This window comes from Diorhabda sublineata, chromosome 1 (assembly GCF_026230105.1).
Source record: "Diorhabda sublineata isolate icDioSubl1.1 chromosome 1, icDioSubl1.1, whole genome shotgun sequence".
Classification (NCBI taxonomy): Eukaryota; Metazoa; Arthropoda; class Insecta; order Coleoptera; family Chrysomelidae; genus Diorhabda; species Diorhabda sublineata.
The window spans coordinates 9,277,696-9,298,078 of record NC_079474.1 but is presented as its reverse complement, the minus strand read 5'-3'; the positions used below and the strand labels follow the sequence as shown (position 1 = coordinate 9,298,078).

At 31.8% G+C, this 20,383-nt stretch overlaps 1 protein-coding gene across 2 annotated transcripts in view; it reads right to left on the bottom strand.

Annotated features, from left to right (window-relative positions):
* LOC130449501 (metabotropic glutamate receptor 2) overlaps positions 1-20,383 on the bottom strand; it is a 566,135-nt gene that overhangs the window by 18,267 nt on the left and 527,485 nt on the right. For both annotated transcript variants that reach the window (XM_056787383.1, XM_056787390.1), the window contains exons 10-11: positions 13,546-13,695; positions 2,982-3,115 (exon numbers count right to left, since the gene is read on the bottom strand). In XM_056787383.1, coding sequence (XP_056643361.1) covers positions 2,982-3,115; positions 13,546-13,695 — 284 coding nt within the window. The remainder of the gene's footprint in view (positions 1-2,981; positions 3,116-13,545; positions 13,696-20,383) is intronic.

The window sequence follows — 20,383 nt, the reverse complement described above, 5'->3', positions numbered from 1 at the left end:
CCCACATACATTTAGGTGAACAGTTTAGATATGAGTCCAGAATATGCATTTTGAAGGAAATTTCACAGATAATATGCGAAGTCTTGAACCGTATCTTTTAAAAGTGTTTCATAGTTCTCAACTCTCACATTTCCGAGAACAGTTAAAACGTGTACCATGGATTCTCAAGCCTTGCTCTCTTTTTTATTCATATTACTGTTGAAAGTATTGTCGTTTATTTTCTTCTAATTTTCCCTCTCTTCTTTTGAATACTTTTTTTATGAAATTGCAAACCATCACTATCGGGGTTAATAGATTTAAGAAGTTTTTAATTATTCCTAACTTTAGGAATGCACAAGTTGACACTAATTAACTTATGATGGAACGACTACATTTTCTAGTTAAACATGTCTTGGATGGCCAAACTTTTCTTACGTAATAACATAAGAAACAGTATTTACGGAGATCTCTCAAGAATATTTTTCACACTTCATCTTCTCAAGTACAACTCTTAGATTTTCGTAGGTTTTTATCAAAGAAACTGCATGACCCACAGGAATAGAGGGGTATGTATTACCGTTATGCAATAGTACTGCTTTTAGACCACTTTTTGATGAATTTATGAATAATAATAGTTTTTGTATCGCGATCAATACCGAAAGCTTCAAATTCGGTATCCAATTCCATCCAAAAAAGAAAAGTGAGTTAAGTCTACGGTTTTATCAAGAGACACCTGCAAATCTGCAATATAATCAAAATATGTTTATTATATTTGTACTATGATAGTAAGTTTTTTTCATAGAAGACGTTTTTTAATTCCAAGAATTCAAAACGATTTTATTTAGAAGAAATTAATTCGATGTATAAAAATATAGATAAGAAGATTACATATAAGAAATTCAAATTTAGGTTGAAGATATTTAGTTATTAGAAAAAATATAAATGAAATGATAGACTATAAATCAATTGAAATTTTATAATATGTATTAAATGAACATTTGGAATATTAATAAGTTAAGTAATTATGTAATATGTCGACTATTGAGAAAGACAATGAATCTAAAAGATTTATAATTGATTTCCATAAATATAAAATTATATTAATACATCAATATCTGGTTACTAACAAATAGTGGTTTCTGAAAAATAATGCTTGGAAATGGTGGTTGTTGAAAAAACAATATAAAAAATTTGGGAATTGATTCTGAACAGAGAATATCGTAAAATTATTTCATACATTTTGAGAAATATTAAGAGAATTTTAAGTAAATATCAGTATTAGAGGTTTGATAAGAATATATTGGAGTCCTGGAGTACAAAATTTGACAATTTATTTTTGAGATAAGAGTAATATGGAGTTATGCAGTTTTCTGATAACCTGAGGGAGAGAAATTCGGAAATCATATATGGAGCATAAGTTATAAACTGATGATGAATGAGTAATTTTATATACTGGTACCAATAAAAAGTACAATTATCCATAGGTGTTCATTTTTTAAATGTCTTTCTGATAAAACTCTTAGAAATGACATATTTTACAATTTTACTTGCTGGAAACATATCAAGTACAGAAAAATTCTCACTTTTACTCATCTGAAAATCAAAAAAACCTCACTGTTTTTCAAAATGTGAATCGTTGCCATTGAAATATGAAACGAAATGAAAAGCATGGATGACATCTGGAATCTTCTGAAACTGGCTCATAGAAATCGATAAGAAAATGACTAAAGAAAGAAGAAAAATCCTATTATTCATTGATAATTGCACAGCACATAACGATATACCATTAATGGAATCAATAAAAGTCGAGTTTTCACCACCTAACACCACATCAAAATTGCAACCGATGGATCAGGGCATCATCAAAAATTTTTGTCATTATACCGTAAAAAAGTTGTTTTAGGAATATAGAAAAGAAGAAAGATTCTCATATAGATGTATTACAAGTAATGAGAATGATTGATAAAGCTTGGCGAAACGTAACTGCTACTACTATAAAAAACTGTTTCGCTCACTGAGGTTTTTCTTCGTTATTAATCGAAGAAGCTGAATATATTTCTCTACAACCTCCTGAAAAATAGGAAACAGTAGCGCTTGGTGTAGGTTTAGAGAATTTATTACCTGTGAAGATGCTGGAATATAATAGAATACTCTACGCAATTTAACAGAACAAACAAGTAACTCAAGAGAAATAATTTGCTGCTCTTTATACTCTAGACATAGACCTCATTTAAACGAATAAAAAATTATTGACTTTTTTCAATAAATTTGTGAGATGAATTTATTTAATATCTATGTAATTTGAGTTTGTATGGGTATGTCTTCAAGTTTCCAAGAGTTGTTTCGTTTTGTGATGTTCCTGGTCTTGTTCCCGTTCCTTTATTTAGTCGAAATTGAGCTATGTATTCCTCTTCATTCCATTTGAAAAAATGATTTTCTCTGTTTCTAAAATTTCGTGAAGACCTTAGAAACAGTCTAATTCTGCTAACTCTAAAAAATCTTTGTTATCGGCGAATTCAAACTCTTGAACATCTTCTCTATGTATATCTATTTTGATAACTATCATCATTTATTCTTAAGGACATCAGAAGCAAAACTTCAAGCATTCATAATACTCACTATTTTTACATATTAGGTTGTATATCAACTAATTTTATTGATAACAATTCATTACTTATAAAAATATTAAAACCATTATAAGGTTAAAACAAAAATGGCACTGTTTCCAGACCTGTATTGTGTACTGTAATTATGGCTTCGTGTTTTACCTAGTTCAAGTTATTCTAGTATTTTTAAGATTTTTTTCTTGATCGACTAAATTTGTGTCGCTAATTGTTTATGAGAATTTCGGGATATTAGCTGAAATATGTTCACTATCTCACAGGTGAAATGAATTGACTGGCTTCTTCAATAGTTTTTCAAGGAATTTTACAGTCATCAAGGGCTATTTGAAATTAAAAATAGTCTTGGTTTCTCTTATGAAACAGTATAAAAAGAATTACCTGATATTGTGTACAGTTGAAACAGTGCCAACAGCAACGTTCCCCTTCTACATACTTCTTCGCTTGTCCTCGCAGGCATGGAAGACTACATACAGATTCTGGTAGAGTCGGATGACCCATTTTGAACTGTATGGCTGAAACAATTGAATATAATTTTGATATGGGTGTGTTTCAACCACTAACGGTTAGCACTTAACCTTACGTTATATAAGTTACTACTTCTACTATTCTATTTCATATGAAACATCCGCTACACATTATTATGTAGTTCTATGTCTTTCAGGTATTGTTTTTTGTATTTGTTCTAGAGTTATTAGATTTTTGTTCACTACACTGAAAATTTTGTTCTTTTTTCTCTCTTCTTGGAATTGTGGGCAGTCCATAGGAATATGTTCAATGGCCAGTCTACATTTAGGAGGGTTTTCCTTGGATATTCTATATTCATGAGTAAGTCGAGCATGGCCAAGCGAGTCTTGATATTTTGATTTGCTCTAGTTGTCTGGATGTTAAGAGTAGTGGATCTATGAATTGTGGCTTAAGGTTTTGGAGAATACGTTGTTCGTCAACTTTTTGAATTTTACAATTACACCCATTACTTAAAATATCACACCAGGTACTCATTGAATATACAGTATGCTGCGGAGGTATGCTCTAAAGTTAATTAGGTCAAAATAAAGTTAATAGTTTGTACTACTCATCTTTCTTGTACTCATCTTTCTAAATATGTGAAAGTGTCCTAAAATGACATACTAGAATACTACGGAGAAACAACATATTAGCGATTTCAAATTTCTTGCTCAAATGTGACACACTTCAACAATAACGCGAAATCGCTTCAAGAACTACTCACGAAATGAGCAAAATCTTATGTGCCGCCAGTTGTTGAACTTTGAATTCCAGAAATATTGTATTCGTGCGTGGTTGAAGTTTAAATTCCTTACCAGTGTCATTTTTCAACAAAACTGTAGGTTAGTACTTAGCAATAGGTTATATTTGATGTGTTTTACTAGTTGGAAAATTGTTTGGAAAATGTTTTCATTGCTTTTGTAAAAGTTAGTTACAGGGCCGGATTAAGCTAGGGGCTTGGGGGGCTATAGCCCCGGGCCCCAGGTCCAAAAGGGCCTCATTATTTGGAAATCATTCTGTATTTTTTGATGTGTTGATACCACAAATCTAACGTATTGATATTATTTAGTGAATTTTTCCGGGTTTTCGAATTCCTTAAGGGGACCCCGTCATTATTTTAGCCCTGGGCCTTATAAATCTTAATACGACCCTGGTTAATTATGTTTAGTTCAATGGTACCATGGGCGTAGTATGCTATTCTCAACTTTTCATTATTGGCGAATACTTTTGAAGATAATCGTCTTTTTTTAGAAATGGTTAGTAAATACGTAAAGAAAACCAATCACCTATATTGAGATCCATTGGGGAGATGGGATAGCTAACGGCCTACCGTTTATAACACTACGGAAAAGAGGCAGCAATGCAATAAAACAAAATATAAACTGGATGCGGGAAAAATCTGCAATGTTGATAGAAGTGGACTATTTAATTCCCAAAATTCCCCAAAAATATTTGCCCCAACTGGTAAAAAGCAGATTAGTTTAGTTGCGGGTGCTGGAGAGGGTATTAATGGTACTTTCTCACAGAAAAATTGTAAGGTGGAGTTTTTAGATGGAGATCCAATGGCCTCTGTTGGATTTTCGCGAGAATATGGCTGGAAGACTGAAGAATTGTCCAGCCTTTCAAAAAAATACAATACAAATACCAAATATTCGACAGTCCTACTTACTTTGGATGCCATAAATGTTGCGCAACAGAATAGCATCATACATTTTTATTTACTGGCTCATTGTAGTCATCATATTCAGTCTTTGTATATATCTTTTTTTTACATTAAAAAACGCTGCAATCTACGTACTCACTTACTTGATCCTGAAGCGTTTCTACGTTTTCAGGTATCAGGCAAGTTTTCTAAGTATGGCATTCAACCCATAGCAGTGCGGGTAAAATAGTAAATGACGTTCCTCATAGTTTTTACAATAAAATAAGATGTTTAAATAAACGATGTCATAAGGGTATCAAGATAAAAATACTATACCTTAACATTTAGAAAAATTACTTCAGCCAAGCAGTTTCCAGTTTACAAGTACTACTTAATAGAAAAAATGGCTTTTGTTGAATAAAGCATCTAAAAACATAAATATGAAGTTTGTCAGCCTCTTGGAAAAGTTTGCATGCTTACATCAATAAGAAAAGGAGAATCGAACTAAATATTTCTCTTATGAAGTCAATGTCATCTTTTCTCTAGGCAGTTTTTTGGAAATAATGATTATGACAGGGTGACTACAACCGAGAAAAGGTTTTTATGAAAATACTTCTTCAAAATACTTTAGTCAAAATCTAGGTTGATAACGTGGCGGATCAAGGTCAAAGAAAGTGAATCAGTACATATGAATTTTTATAACACCAGAACCTCGCTAAGTTTGAATAACATCGAAATATCCCAAAAATAACATATGAATTATCTTGAAAACCATTTGGATAGTAGATTAACATGAGGTCTGGTGATTTACAATACCATTACCTGATTCACAGTCTGCATACTATTGGTAAGTAAATATAAATTTTATCTCTTTATCTCTTCTATCAATTGTAATGATTAGTGAAAATAAAAGTTTGATCACGTTCGTTTAACACTCGTTCTACATGTGAAACCAATCAAGAGCTTTTCTTTAAAATACTTTGTTTTCCACTTACATAGAATCATGAAAAAAGCATTTCGTGTGCTAACACCAAGAGCAGTTGATACATGTTCAATGTTCTTGGTGCGAATGTTTAAAATTTTTCAAGTTCTAAGTTCCAAGTGCTAAGGCTCAATTTCACAAATGGCAAAGTTTCTCTATTTTGCAGGTCACAATTCTTGTTAATTGTTACCTTCAGGGAAATATAACTACGTCGTTCATCAAACATTAAAAGCACATCGTACTTTTAGCGAAACCAAAATACTTTACTTAACGTATGGGGTGTAAAAACCTTCCATATTGGCGAAGAAAAGTATATATGTAGCTATTGTAGATGAATTGAAGTATGCCGAGCTGGAAAATATAAACTAGAAGAACACTAAGATTGATTTTATTTCACATTTATCACATATAATACTCAGCACTTCGTTTAAAATTGAGCCTGGTTGCTGATGTGGGACCATCTTTATTTAACGCATTTCGATGGACACTTTTCGTATAGACATATTGTTCTACTCCTCTCTATCCACCTCAACTCAAGGTAATATCGTGAAAACAATAACGTTTTAAATCAGCTAGGCTGGAATTCTCGGTCTCATATCAGTTTAAACTACCCCCAGACCGCCGGTATAAACCGTATAAGCCTAGGTTTGTCGGTAAACACTATCTATATTAGTCAGTTAAAGTGGGAAAAATTGATTCAATTCTTACATCAAACAGATAATTTGCAGAATACCTACGTAATCTACAGACTTACGACAGGCAATTATATTGCGAAATTTCACGTCATAGAATGATTTATTTTCCCGAAGCACTGCCATGACTTATTAACCGCTTTGTCGTGGCTAAATCTAAGGAAATTTCGACATCAGGAACATCATCATTTGCCATAAACTTCTCTTACTTTTCTCAGTTTTTCTTGAAATTTTCAATTACAGTTTTTACAAATTCTACATGAAATCTTTTTGTCGTTACGTTCTTTTTCAGACTCATTATCAGCACAAATTTAATGAACAGCAAGTTACTTTCACTGCGGGTATGAGCCCCTGATTACTCTTTAGAGCAAACAACACACCAAACCAATTAGATAAACTATTTATTATGTATTAGAGCTATATTCGAATCAATACTTCTTACCTAGCTTTCGTTTTTTTTTCATGATAACTAGATCTAGAATAGTAACTTTACTATTGTCTTTAGGGAGCTCATGTTCTTATATTTAAACGTTACCTAAGTAAGTATAAGCTTCCTCAATTTAACTTCCATACTTTAACATATGGTAGCAGCAAATTTTCAGTTTATCTAGTTAATGTGCACGTTAACGTATTACAATACCTGGGAATAGGAATATACAATTGTATTCATAATTGATGTGGAAATATATATTAAATTCTTATTAAAATGGTTGTAGGCATCACATAATGAGGGCGATGAATTTTAAACACACTTTATACTAGATACTATTTGGTAGTAGTAAATAATCTAAAGACAAACGGCTGGGTATGAGCTGAGTAAACTAATCTTTCTTTGATTATTGAGTTGCCTCTTTTTCATGCGATTATAACAACCTAATTGGAGAGAAAAATCCAATATGAAGTTCGTTATGTTTTCAGGAAAGCTGCTTTAGTTTGAATGCCTTTTAAATTACAAAATCTAAAATAAATCTGCATTTGTGCGAAATTACTTTTTAATTTCCTCGAACTTATCGATAGATACACATCAAAGCCAAGACTTCGTTGAAATTTAAAAGAAACTCCTACCACCTGAATTTTTTATAGATGATCTAAAAATACATCCCGCACGAACGTTTCCGCATATTTTTAAAATTCGTGGAAATAGAAGAATTTCAGAATGTCGATTTTTATTATAATATACAAAAATTAATCGATTAGACATAACTTATTTTATTTTTTGCAAATTTGTCAATAAGTCTCCTCTGTAAATTTTCGTATATATTTTTAAGTTTTGCAAAGTATACTTTATAAAATATTAGGTGTTTTGGCAGAGACGTTTCTTGTGTATCAGAGCTTTCGGGACACAAAGGGACGATTAATGGTTAGAAGAAAAAGGAAATTAAGAGGAAACTAACATTAATGTCGGTTATTAGAGACAAAAAATGATTCTCTGATAGAATTATGGAACCAATGATGTCACCGAGAAAGAAAAAGCAAATGAATGGAATGTATAATAGACAAACATTATATTGGAAAATATTTGTGCTTGGTGTAGAAAAAAGTAATAGCAGATTCACATCTACCATACATATTTCTCTGGTTACCGTTCAGGTTTTTTTGATGTAATGATAGCGTTAATACTTCTACAAAATATATACAGGGTGATACATACACGAGCGAGAGGTCTGTATTTGAATGATACTAAGCCAATTTTAAAATAATTGCACGTTTATTTAACAAAAATTGGACCTCATTATTTGTCATTTCAACTACTTCAACTACATACATACATGATTTTAAAACAGGATTTGATGATATTATGTCGATGGACCATAAATCAATTGGATGAAACAGAAGTGGAGAATGTGATATTACATGAGGAGCTACTCGAGCTTAGCACTAATGAGGAGCTGAAAGTGACATTTGAAAAAGCATATGAAAAATTTTTACTACGGGTAGAAATACCCGAAAAATATCCTGGACTGTGCAAAAGCTTTGGATTCCGTTTCCCTTGTGTCTTGTCGAAAAAAGTTTTAGTGCTGTTACAAACCAAAAACAAAAAAAGGAGCAGATCAAATATCACAGAATAGGGAGATTTGCGGTTATTTCTTACAAAACGCAAGCCAAATATTTACAATTTGCTTTCCATCCATCAAGTAGAGGGATGTCTTATTTTCTTGAAATTACCATTGTTGAAGTTACCTTATGTTTTAAGTTTTGCATCTCGATTACTTTACTACTGTTGTAACAGTAATAATTAAGTTGGATGAAGTTCCTTTTTTGTTGTGATTGTTGTTGTGTTGTGATTTTATTATCGATTTAACCCTTTTTTTCAAAAACTGTCAACTCAGCAAGATTCCATAGATTGATCTAATCTTCATTTTTTTAGCTGTAAAGCAAAATTTTGTAAGGGTTCTCAGAAAGCCTTGAAACCCCTGTAAAAGAAATAATTTAATTCTATAATTCATATAAATCGCTCACAATTTTGATATCTATGGATAGTTCTAGCTATAACTTCAAATTGTACATCATCCATCTAATACTAGTAACAATAATAGTGCCTCGAAGGCTTACACTTCGCGTTGATTACAAATAACATCCTACAACATTTCCGATACTCTTTAACTGCATCCTATCTCACTATCCCCTTTATCTGATTTGGATATAAGCGACATCTGTGGTTACGAAACTTCGACCAAGTGTAGCGATCAAATTCCTATTTCTATCGAACTTGCAAATCATGTCATCCTCCAGCAATTTCGAATCTCGTATCCTTTGAACAATCGAATATTGTATTCGATTGTTGAAGAAGGATGGGATCACTAATTTGTTTCTACGCCTTTATTCTGTTCGTTTCTGAGAAAATCTCAGATGTACCTGTCTTATAACTATTAGGATAGAAAAAAAGCTGCAATCCACCCACTCAACTTTTATATGTGTAGATAACAGCAATGTATGTGAACATGAGACTTTTGGTAGTTTCTTTTCAAAGGAATTGATCATGTTAATAATTTAGCGTTCGCCTTCTTCATGTGATATCTGATTATGTTTAATCACTGTATGAATAATGTGATTATTAGTTAGTAGTAATAACGTAAGTAAGTCTGATATAAAAAAAGTGATTATATGTCTTGTGGCTACTCTGAGTGGATCTTGCAATAACATATTTTGTTGTGTACAATTGTATTTTTTTCATAAACGCAAAAAAGTGGTATATCAATCAGTTTTGTGAAAAAAATTTCGGATCTTCTAGTCCAGATTCTTAAAATACTCTGAAAATACCTTTTGATTTTGGATAAACAAAAAATTAAAATATGCCTCTCAAACTAACTTAAGTGTTACATCAAGTATTATATTTGCTGATGTTTTAGAGGAATGGCTTGATAAATTTCTTAATTATGGTAAACAAACTAAACACTTAGCAGCCAACAACGATATTAGATAAAGAGACTCATTTAGTCCTATGTTACTCAACATAAAAATGAATGAAATCATGAAGAAAATACTGCTAGGCAGCCATTACAGAATAAGTGACAGAGAAATCAAAATCCAGAGCTATGCCGATAGCACCATGATATCTTCCAAAAATGAAGATAATCTACAGAGATTATTAAATACTTTCAATATCACAGAAAAACAGTTTAATATGACTATTTTGACTGAAAACCCATATGCATGACAAAATCAAAAGAGCCCATTAGATGCAAATTAGAGCTAATACAACAAATAATCGAATTTAAGTACCCTGGAATTGGCATCACCAGTTATAGAGACGTAGAAGATGAGGTAAGAGGAGAAGTAGCCAGAGCAATTAGGGTCGCGAGGTTTCTTCAAAATGTAGTTTGGTGAAACAAAGGTACAAATTTATGAAGGAACAATCAGAAACATGTGCAGAAACTTCAAAAACGAAATAACTCTTAGAAAACATTAATGAATATATATAATTGTGTTAGAAACAATAAAAGCAATTGTCAAATGACAGATAAAAGATTGGTTAAAATAGCTACGTATAAATCTATAATAGGAACACGGAGTAAAGGTCGATCAAGAAACAAGTGGAGTGGCAACCTAAAACCAGGATGTACCAAGAAGAAACAGGAATAGATCTATTATGGAAGGAAGAAGAACTTTCTAATTGACAATTCCAAATATGAATGAATTAATGAATGGAAGAACTTTATTTTCATCTTGAACAATAATATAACATAACTATAATAGAATAATTCCTTAGAAATAATATCTTTGTTATCAAAATTAGGAAGGTTTTATTTTAATGAAATCTATGAAAAATGATATTTGTTCTACCTATAGAATAAATTTATACCAGAGCACCAAGCTGTAACGCAAGAAAAATCAGCAGATTAAATTTTCCTGTGAGGTAACCTTTTATCTGTTTTAGTGTAATCGTCCTATCATATTAATGGTGGACCAAACCAACTTGATTAGTTGCAAAGGTGCATAGAGGCAGATTTGAAGTGTATGTTGTGAAAGAAATGGCAGCTTTACTTGAGGAGAAGTAGCAAGATCAATTAAGTCGTTGCTTCATATGTCTCGGTACAGTTGTCAATTGAATGAGATTGAATTGAATTGATTGAATTGAACAAACAACATCTCAGAAAACACCGAACAAGATTGAAAGGCTGATCTGTCAGAGTGTCAGTGGCGATGACAATCTATCAAACTACAGCCTTGGAGGCGCTACTGTACTTGCCTCCACTTCACCTTATAGTGAAAAAAAGAGGCATTTAGAGGCGCCCACAGACTAATCCAAACAGAAAGATTGACAAATAAATAACCTAAATGCACACCATGAAAGACATTTAAATTGGTAATTAATTATTTTTGTAGCTGAAAACTATTTCTTTCTGAATACACACTGTGCCTTACAAGCTGCAACTGAACTTAACTATTGATAATACACAGTTTGAACTCCATTACTATATGGAAACACAAAATCGTATTTTCGGTGAAATTTGTCGGGAAGAGAATCTTGGAAATGGAATAAAATGAAATTTTCAATTTTTATCACCATGTATGTACCTATAAATCTTATAATACGGCTATGTAACCTTTGATACAGAGGACTTTTGATCAGTTGTAACCTTTCTCCATTCTTCTTCACAGCTTATGGTAATAAAAAGCAATAAAAATCCGAAAAATTGTATTAGCTCAGGCACATTCATGAAAATTTCAAGAAATATTCAGATTATTTTGTTGTAATATTTAAAATGATTTTACTTAGTTTTGGATTAGTGAGAAGGTTTTATTACTCTCTCGTAAATAAAAATGTAGATGTAAACGACTTAGGCAGTGTTGTTATCTAAGTGACGATATTGGTTTTTGTTTTTGTACCGATGTAGAGAAATCGATAAATGACATACATAAGATTAATAGAATTCCTGATAAAAAAGACAAAATATACTTAGAATATTAGTATCTTTCCAATGTCAATCAATTACCCCTGTCAATCATTGTATGAAAGCAAAAATTAGCAGTGTCGGAAGTTTTCTGTCAGCTAGACAAATTAGGTCGTAGTGTATTTTGGGAGATTTCGTGATAACAATACAATTGCCCGCAAATGTTTGGGACCGAGGAAATATTTTTAAAAAGTACATTATACAGTGAAAATCACTTCATCTTTTATTGAATGTAGTTTAACGACAATATAGGGAATTTCATTAACTGAGCTCAGAGAATGAAGAAGATAAATTAGCCACATCTTCAGAAAGTACAAAACAATAATAGATAATTCAATTCTTAGTATATATCAATTCCTGGAAATTTAGAAATAATATGCACTCAACGTGCTCGTACAATATTTACAAAAACTGTATTATGCATATTTAAAGATACATGTGGCCAAATAGAATGAATTTGTTAATAAATAAATGAGTGCATTGTAGGGCAGGTATTAGGAAAATTGTTTGGACACATCAATTTGTGTTTTTAAATGCACATTTTTTCCAAAAAATATATGTTTGTCATGTGGCACTGGCCAATAACAACCAGTGCGGTCCTGCATCTAATGTGAAAGGTGTACAGTTAAATCGTGGGAGTGACAAAATAAAATTGTGAATAAAGTAACAATCTATAAGTATCAGAAAGTTCAGAAATATCTTGTGTAAGTAAAGCTATCATATATTACTAGTGAGTAACATTGATATAAGGGAAAAACTGGATGTAAAACAAATCAGGATTATTAATACCGATAATAACAATAGTGATAAATATCAACAAAAGAATCGATGAACAAATATCGCTTAAAAACCAATAAAAATAGAAATCCAAACTTATAAAATACAGACCTGGCTTGAATCCACAATAGCAAAATTAAGCCACAATAACGTAGCTAGACGAGTTTTATCAGCCCGGACAAGAAAAGTGCAGCCAGTGATCTTAACTCCGAAAATGGAGGAGGGAATAAAGAGAAGAAGTCAACTATCATTAAGTGTTGAGTTACGAATGTAAGGAAGGCGTACATTAAGTTCACTGCATTTCCTCCTTCTATGGGGTAGGCTTTTTGTATTTGGAAAATGCATCTATTACTGTTGAAAACTGCTCTTCTCATGAAGTTACATCTTCCAGTTGTATGTTACATTTAACTAAGTCGTAGGTGTAGATCTCAAATATTTTTTTGATACTGTCGTAAATTCGCCTGTATAGTTCATCGCTTTTGAAAAGACATGCATATTTATTTTTGTATTGGAAGGGGTTGTAGTTGGTTGTTCTAGAAACAATCTGGTTGCTGGAGTGGTTAAATGGTTAAAAACATTGAATATGTTTGGTTTAATTCTATGTGGCGTGCTCAAGAATTTGATTGGCATGAAATGTTCAAGAAGGACTGTGAAAGCGTGGAAGACGGAGCGTGAGGAGGACGACCAGTGACGTTACTTACTTATATGAACACCCAACGTGTACTTGACATAATACCCTTAGACCGTAGGTTAATGGTTCGAGTGACAGCAGACGCACTAAATATAAACTGCCGAACCGTCAGAAAGTTTAACTTTGCGATTTCGCGATGACAAACTTCTGTGTAAAAATAGTTCCAAAGATACCTTATTTGAATATTTTAACTACAGTTCAATCGAAAACATATTTTGGAAAGTTTAATCTGTATTTAGTGTTCAAACTATTTTTTACCTGACATATTTAACTGTAGTTCACCCTCTAGATATTGACCAACGGTTATCCAAGCGTACTTTCCCTCGGAAACTTGCTTGAAGTGCTTAATGTTATATCTTGCAGGGGCATCCCCGTTTTCGTTGAAGTGAAAACGATCTCCGCTCAGACCTAAAGAAAAAAAATGGGATGTTTTATTTCCTGCTGACCAAGAGATCATTTAACTTTCTTGTTAAGTACGTCTCGAGATAGTAACTATAAAACTTAGATTTGAGGTTGATATATAGTTATGAGAATAAGTTTGAAAACTCAAAAACAATTGTTGGTTATAATAAAATGATTCATACAGGATAATTCTGAAACTATGAACGTTTCTATATACCTAGTGGATATAATATGTATGGAATACATAATTTGATTTGAAAATAACTGACACATTTCTTATGTATTCTGGTTTATGTGGGCTTTGTGACCTAATTCTTAGTAGTTAGTCAATATATATCATATTTGCTCAATCTATAGTAAATTGAAATACAAGGTCGGACAAAATGGACGAATTTGAAGCTTAATTATGATTTTTATGAAAATTTTCTCGAGGAATATTTTTTATATTTCTTTAGTTTAGTAGATCTTTGAATCACAAATTATGGTTTAACAGGTGAGGTGAAATTATTTAATACAAATTGAACAATAAGTTGATTTATTTTCAATAATTTTAATCCCGATTTTTTAGTATAAAATACATTTTCAAACAGCATCCACTATATATATTTTTGGATAGCCAAATGAACATTTAAGAAGTTCCAGAGTGAATAGAAGGAAAATAAACTGGAGTCTTTGATCCTATCTTTTGGTTCTTAAAGAGTTTGAGGTAAATTCCACCTCACTCACGCACTTTTAGACGAAGGTCATCCAGAACTGCTCCTAAGATTTTTTTTTCACTATTTCAAGAGTCGTCATCTTATGGGCCTATGGCTAATGCTTGGGTCAAGATAATTTTTGCTCGAGTGAGAGCAAGCTTAGTATCCATCTTGCATAAAGCGTCCTATTGTTCGAATTTTTAGATTTTATGCAATGTACTGCACTTAAAATACTTAATATTTTTGCTTGCTGACATACAATAACTATGATTATTTTTTAAGTCATTTGGTCGAATACTGGGATGTTTCTCTTAAAAGTTCGTGATGCTCTATTTAAACACTGCTTCCGCTGGTTAATTTTACCCGAAGTAGAACCCAATTCAGCTTTTATATTGGTCAAGCTGAGACTTCTCAAACGTAAGTCCTGTATCATATTATTAATGATCAATTTCTCCCACTTTTACAAACTCTCTGAAACTGTTCACTATCGAAAGCTGCTAAATGAATACTGAACGACGTCTAACTTTTAGGATATACTTCAAAATATATTGATATAGTGATATTAACATTCGGCGGTGATCCTTGAACAATAGATGAATATGATGAAAATGCGATGAAAATGTGATTGTAATACTTCACGAAAAAGGAATTAATCAACATTATGATGGAACAAATTTATCAACAACATACTCGCGAGAGAAAAATTATAGGATAAAGATGAGGAGGGAGATCAAGACATCAGAACTAAAGTGTACACAGTACAAAGGTACATTGAATATGCAATACAAAACAGTTCGTCTTCCTATGTCGAAAAGGTGTCAATATTTGATAAAGTAACCAAAAAAACCAAAACTTGAAAAACGCAGTATTCTATTTCCTTAAAAAAATAAGTGTTATATTTGTCTAATTTCCCGGTTCATAATCCTTTTTGATTTCAAACGTTGGCATAATATTTCGTGATTTCTGCCTTCATATCCTGATAGAGCTAAAGTGGTTTCGGTGACAATTTCTTAATTTCTTCATCGTAATTGGAGATTCAGTGCATTTGCAATCATTCCAATTTATTGAATCTATATATTAAGAAGCATCAAAATTGGTAGGAGATACTTCAAAGCACCTAACACTTTCATTAGGTCTCGATCTAGCCGTCATAATCCTTCTAAGCCCAAGTTACCTAATATGTTTCTTAGAGTCGGTTACCATTGCTAGAAGAATATTTCCTGAGTTGGCAAAAAACGCATTTCTTTGAAAAACTGTATCAACGAATCAGATGTTGAACCACATTCCACTATAAACCTTAATAAAAGATTCGGCAAGAAGTTTAAATTTCGAGAAGAAGTAAATTTCAAATAAGTACTTCTGGTCAGCATTTAAGTTCTCCCAATCAATTTCTGGAAAATTCAATAAAATTTTTTCATAATTTGTAATTTGCAGTTTACTTATTAGGCTAGAAAATCCTCTTAGATCTGTAGTCTGTCCAACAAGATATTGAAATAGGTGCCTCAAAAGTTTTAGATGTAATAAACTAAATATCAACTACAAGGGTCCTCTCAGCCTTCAGTTTATAAAAGTTTGATGACTCTAGATTTACCGTTCATAGTATAACCGCACTACTCCCTCAAAACAAAAGAACTGGGCGCATTATCGGAGACCAAGTTTGAACAGTTAGGCTGTCTGTCGACTTAAAATAGAACACTAGAACACATTAGATTTATTTTAAAATTAAAACAAAAATAATTTCATAACGTGGATAAACAAAATTTTCACTATTACAAAACATTCGAGATTTAGTTCTTAAGTTTCACCCTAGTATCGAAGCAACGCTAAATGAGAAGGGAGGCAAATAGCTAATTTTTGCGAAATCTTTTTTAGTGAATGATTAATTCACAGCGTGTTAACATATCAATAGATACAAAGAAGGTTCTTTGTTGAAATTTTGTATAATTTGATGCTTTGAAAATCGGTAGGAATAATAATGTATAAAAATAATTGGATCATAAAATTCCAATTTCCCGTCACGTTTTAGAAGGGTATATTAAATATTTCAAATAAAGTCAACTTTTATAACTATCTGCGAATAAGAAAGTGTTTTTTTTTCATATTTGGGAAGATAAAAACGATCCAGTCTAATTCAAATATTTCAATAACAAGTCCATTTTGTAACCGTTATATAGGTTAGAAGGTTTTCCATTTAATCACAATAATATGAAGTAGAATCATAATTTATAGTAAAACATATTTTCGTCATGATATTTTATTGAGTCGACCTATGAAATATTTAAAACAATAGAACATTTTTCGGTATAAATAGTCTTTAAATAAATAAAATAAACCGTTCACATTGGTACAGTAAATGGATATCTAGCAAGAGAGATTATGCCAATATGAACAATTGAAATTAATACCGGGTGGGCAACTAAGAACGGCGTCGGTCTTATCTCAAGACCGGATTATATTACAGCTTTAGGAAAAAAGAAATTATAATAAAAGTTTCCCCTAGAAACATGTGGAAGCTATTTTAAGAATTTCATGCCCACCACTAGAGATCGTATTTTAAAATATGAAATTAAAAAATATATTTTTTTTATTTTGCTGTTTAAGTTCTACTAAAATTATTCAACAAATTTCTGGGCATTTCTGCAGCAATACAAAATATATAAATTCTAATTAATTATATCAACAATGTGAACGCCAGAGGGCGTTGTTTAATATATATGAGATATTTTAGATATTGTGATTTCATTTGATAAATTTAAATGGGAACATAAAAATTTAAGTAAGTATTTGAAAGTGAATTAATTAAAATTAGGAAAAGCGCATCTCATATCTTGAGAAATGTATAAACGGCGAAATTTTTGTTCAAATGGCTACAAGACAGGTTCGCGAAAAAGAAAATTAAAAATTTATTCTGGATGGAAAGTTTATAGATTGGCCTACTTGCAGTAATTTGAACTTTTCTCATACTAATCTAATTATTGCTGCTAGATTACGTTGTATATATGTGAAGCTAATATTACTAGTAATGGAAACAAACCATTGATTGCACAATTAACAGACCTAAGAAGTAACAGTTTAGATGAATATCTACGTAATTAATGGCGGCTTAGGTGTTCAGAGTGCCGCCAATCATTTTTTATATATGCAATCAGTAGCTGACGGTTGGATAAGACTGCAGTTTTAATTTCTGTCATTGAAATACATCTTATTGCCTGTCATATTCTTTGAATCATATCATCTCTGGTCATGGGTCTGTCTATTGGTTTGAATGGGATAACTTATTCGGCCCCATAAATAAAAATCTATGCAAGCTATGTCTATAAATCTGGGTGGCCAAATAAATAAATTTGCACATCCTAATTAAATGCTTGGACATTATATATTTTGTTAATACTGGACGAAAGCTCTTTAAAAATATATCAAGTCTATAAAAATGGGATGAACAGAACGGGACCAGAGAGATATATTTCGAACTTGCGGAATTTCTTTATTGGCCCATGATTGTCGGATCACTTTTAATGGAATATATATCCATCATGCAGCGCATTTGGTTTATTGATTTGTCACTGTTTTCTAGAAATGCCTATAAGAAATTTGGTTGGGCAGGATGTCATTGCCCTTGTAATACCTAGGCATCTCATCCTTCCAAACTTGTGCAGTTTTTTCTTTTTCAGTTTTCGATCACCAAACAAGTACTACGTGTTTGAGCATTGGTTTGATCACTGTTTGGTATACCCATTATACCATCTCAAAAATAAATTGAATGGACAATAAAAAATATACACCTTGATGTAATTAAAGTCAAATTAATATTCTGCTTATTTATATGAGTCTTTGTTAAATTCAATATTCCTGGTCAATAATCCTTTGTATCAAGCCCTTTCTTACGAGCTTGGAAATTGAATATTTTGAACCTACTTTGAAACAAGTTTAATGGAAAACGGAAATTAGACTATAATATCAGAAGCGATCGGCAACAACTTCTGCCAATGAAGTAAAACCATATTGAAATTTCATTTAAATTCATGAAATGTAAATGACATAACCGAGGAGAGAATTGTCAATCAAATGGGAGTTTACTGTGTCGTTGGAAATTGTTGAATTATGTGATTCTAATATTTTTATTTTGTAGATTGTGTGCATAAAAACTACCAATAATAACAAGAGCTTTTTTCTCATGTTTCTACTGTAAATAAGAGTTCTTTTAAAAAACAGGGTACGAAAAAATATATGTTTATTATGGTTATATATATGTTCGGTATTAATTGAGAACTCGAATCAACTAATTAACATATAATAGCAAACACAAAAAAAATTATCTTGTTTTCTTAAGCTTGACGGTTTGTCTTTGTCACTGACTTTTCAATCAACAGCATATTATGATTCTCATATAAATAAAAGTAAGGCGTCAGGGATTTGGTATGTAGTGCGGTCCTTGGAAAGAAAGGTCATAAATGCAAAAAACCATTTATTACTCAATATATTCTCCCTTTATTCCTACATACCTTTCAGAACTTCTGGCAAAAGCTACCATGCCACTATGAAAGTATGATGCATCTTTGAGGTCAAAATGATCGTACACCGTCTGTTCAATTTCATCGTCGCTGTTAAATCTTTTACCCCTTAACACAACCTGTAGCTTTGCGGTAAAAAACAGTGGGACGATGCTAGATCAGGATTATATGGTTCAATCTCTGTGAAGTTACATTCGTGTACAGAAGCCTTGAAAAACGAAGCAGAGTGGACTGGACCATTGTGCAAGTGCACATCTTGGCTGGTTTTGCCTTTTTTCGATAATTTTTTCACGTTCATTGGTACGTCAAGGTAATATGGTGTATTCAGGGTTGTATTTGATTCCTTAGTCAATTAGGTGCTCTTTTTCTCACTCCCGATTTTTTTGGTACAGGGTCTTTTCCTGATACCATTCGATGGAATCTCTTTTGGATGTCGAACAGCAGTAAAAGACGATAGTTTTATTTTAATTTCTATTTAAGGATATTTAGAACACTTGTTTCGAAAATTCTGCTCTGTGCTGCATTTTTTTTTGTTTTCAGGCGCTAGTCACTAATTTGTTTCACTAATTTAATGTTTTCTGGAGTACTCACCGCCACTGATTCTTGTCCACAGTGGCACAACTAAGACCTGTTTTTGATTGTTTAAAATGATGGACTCAATTCACCGTAAAAAGCATCCATTATATTTTTATTTGTGTTGGTGTCAATACTTCAGTCAAAATTTTGATAATTGTGTGAAGTTCAATTTAAGATATTTTTGAAAACAAGTTGAATGAGTGGTCGTTCGAGCTCTACCGTAATAAAATGGATATAAGTAGCAACTACAAAATTTGGGCAAAGCTTATTGAGACTCTTCACTGACGCGTAAATAGAAATTTTCATAATCTCACTCTATTTACTATACTTGTATGAGGCCAAGAAGAGATGGATCGCATTACGTATTTGAGTGTCTGCTCATTTTATTCAAGTTATCATTCGACCAATGCCTCTCAACTATTTTTCTGATTTCCACTTAGCATTTTTGTATTACTTGTATTATTTGTATTACAATAATATTGTAATATGATAATTATATGTTTATAGGAAGAATTGGTTAACGAACGAGAAAAATTATATGGAAAATAGCTGAACACTAAATACATGGGATAAGAGGAAGATAAAGAGACTGCCAGGAAGTTGAATCATATATTGGAAGTACAAAATGTAGCGTAGCTGGTAGATTTATTAACAAAGTAAAAAAAATGAAAAAAAAAATCGATAGTCTGTTGCAGTTAATACTGACGAGTGAATGGAACAAATAGCACACAAACATTCTTACTGAAAATAGAAACGATTACAGCGAAATGAAGGGTTCCGAAATACTATTTTAGAAATATGTATAGAAAAAAATGTAGTTAAGAATGCAATGAAACATCTAAAAATTGGCAGAGCAGAGGAACTAGAAAGATAAACGCAGAGCTACTTAAAAATGAGAATGAAAAGCTGTAC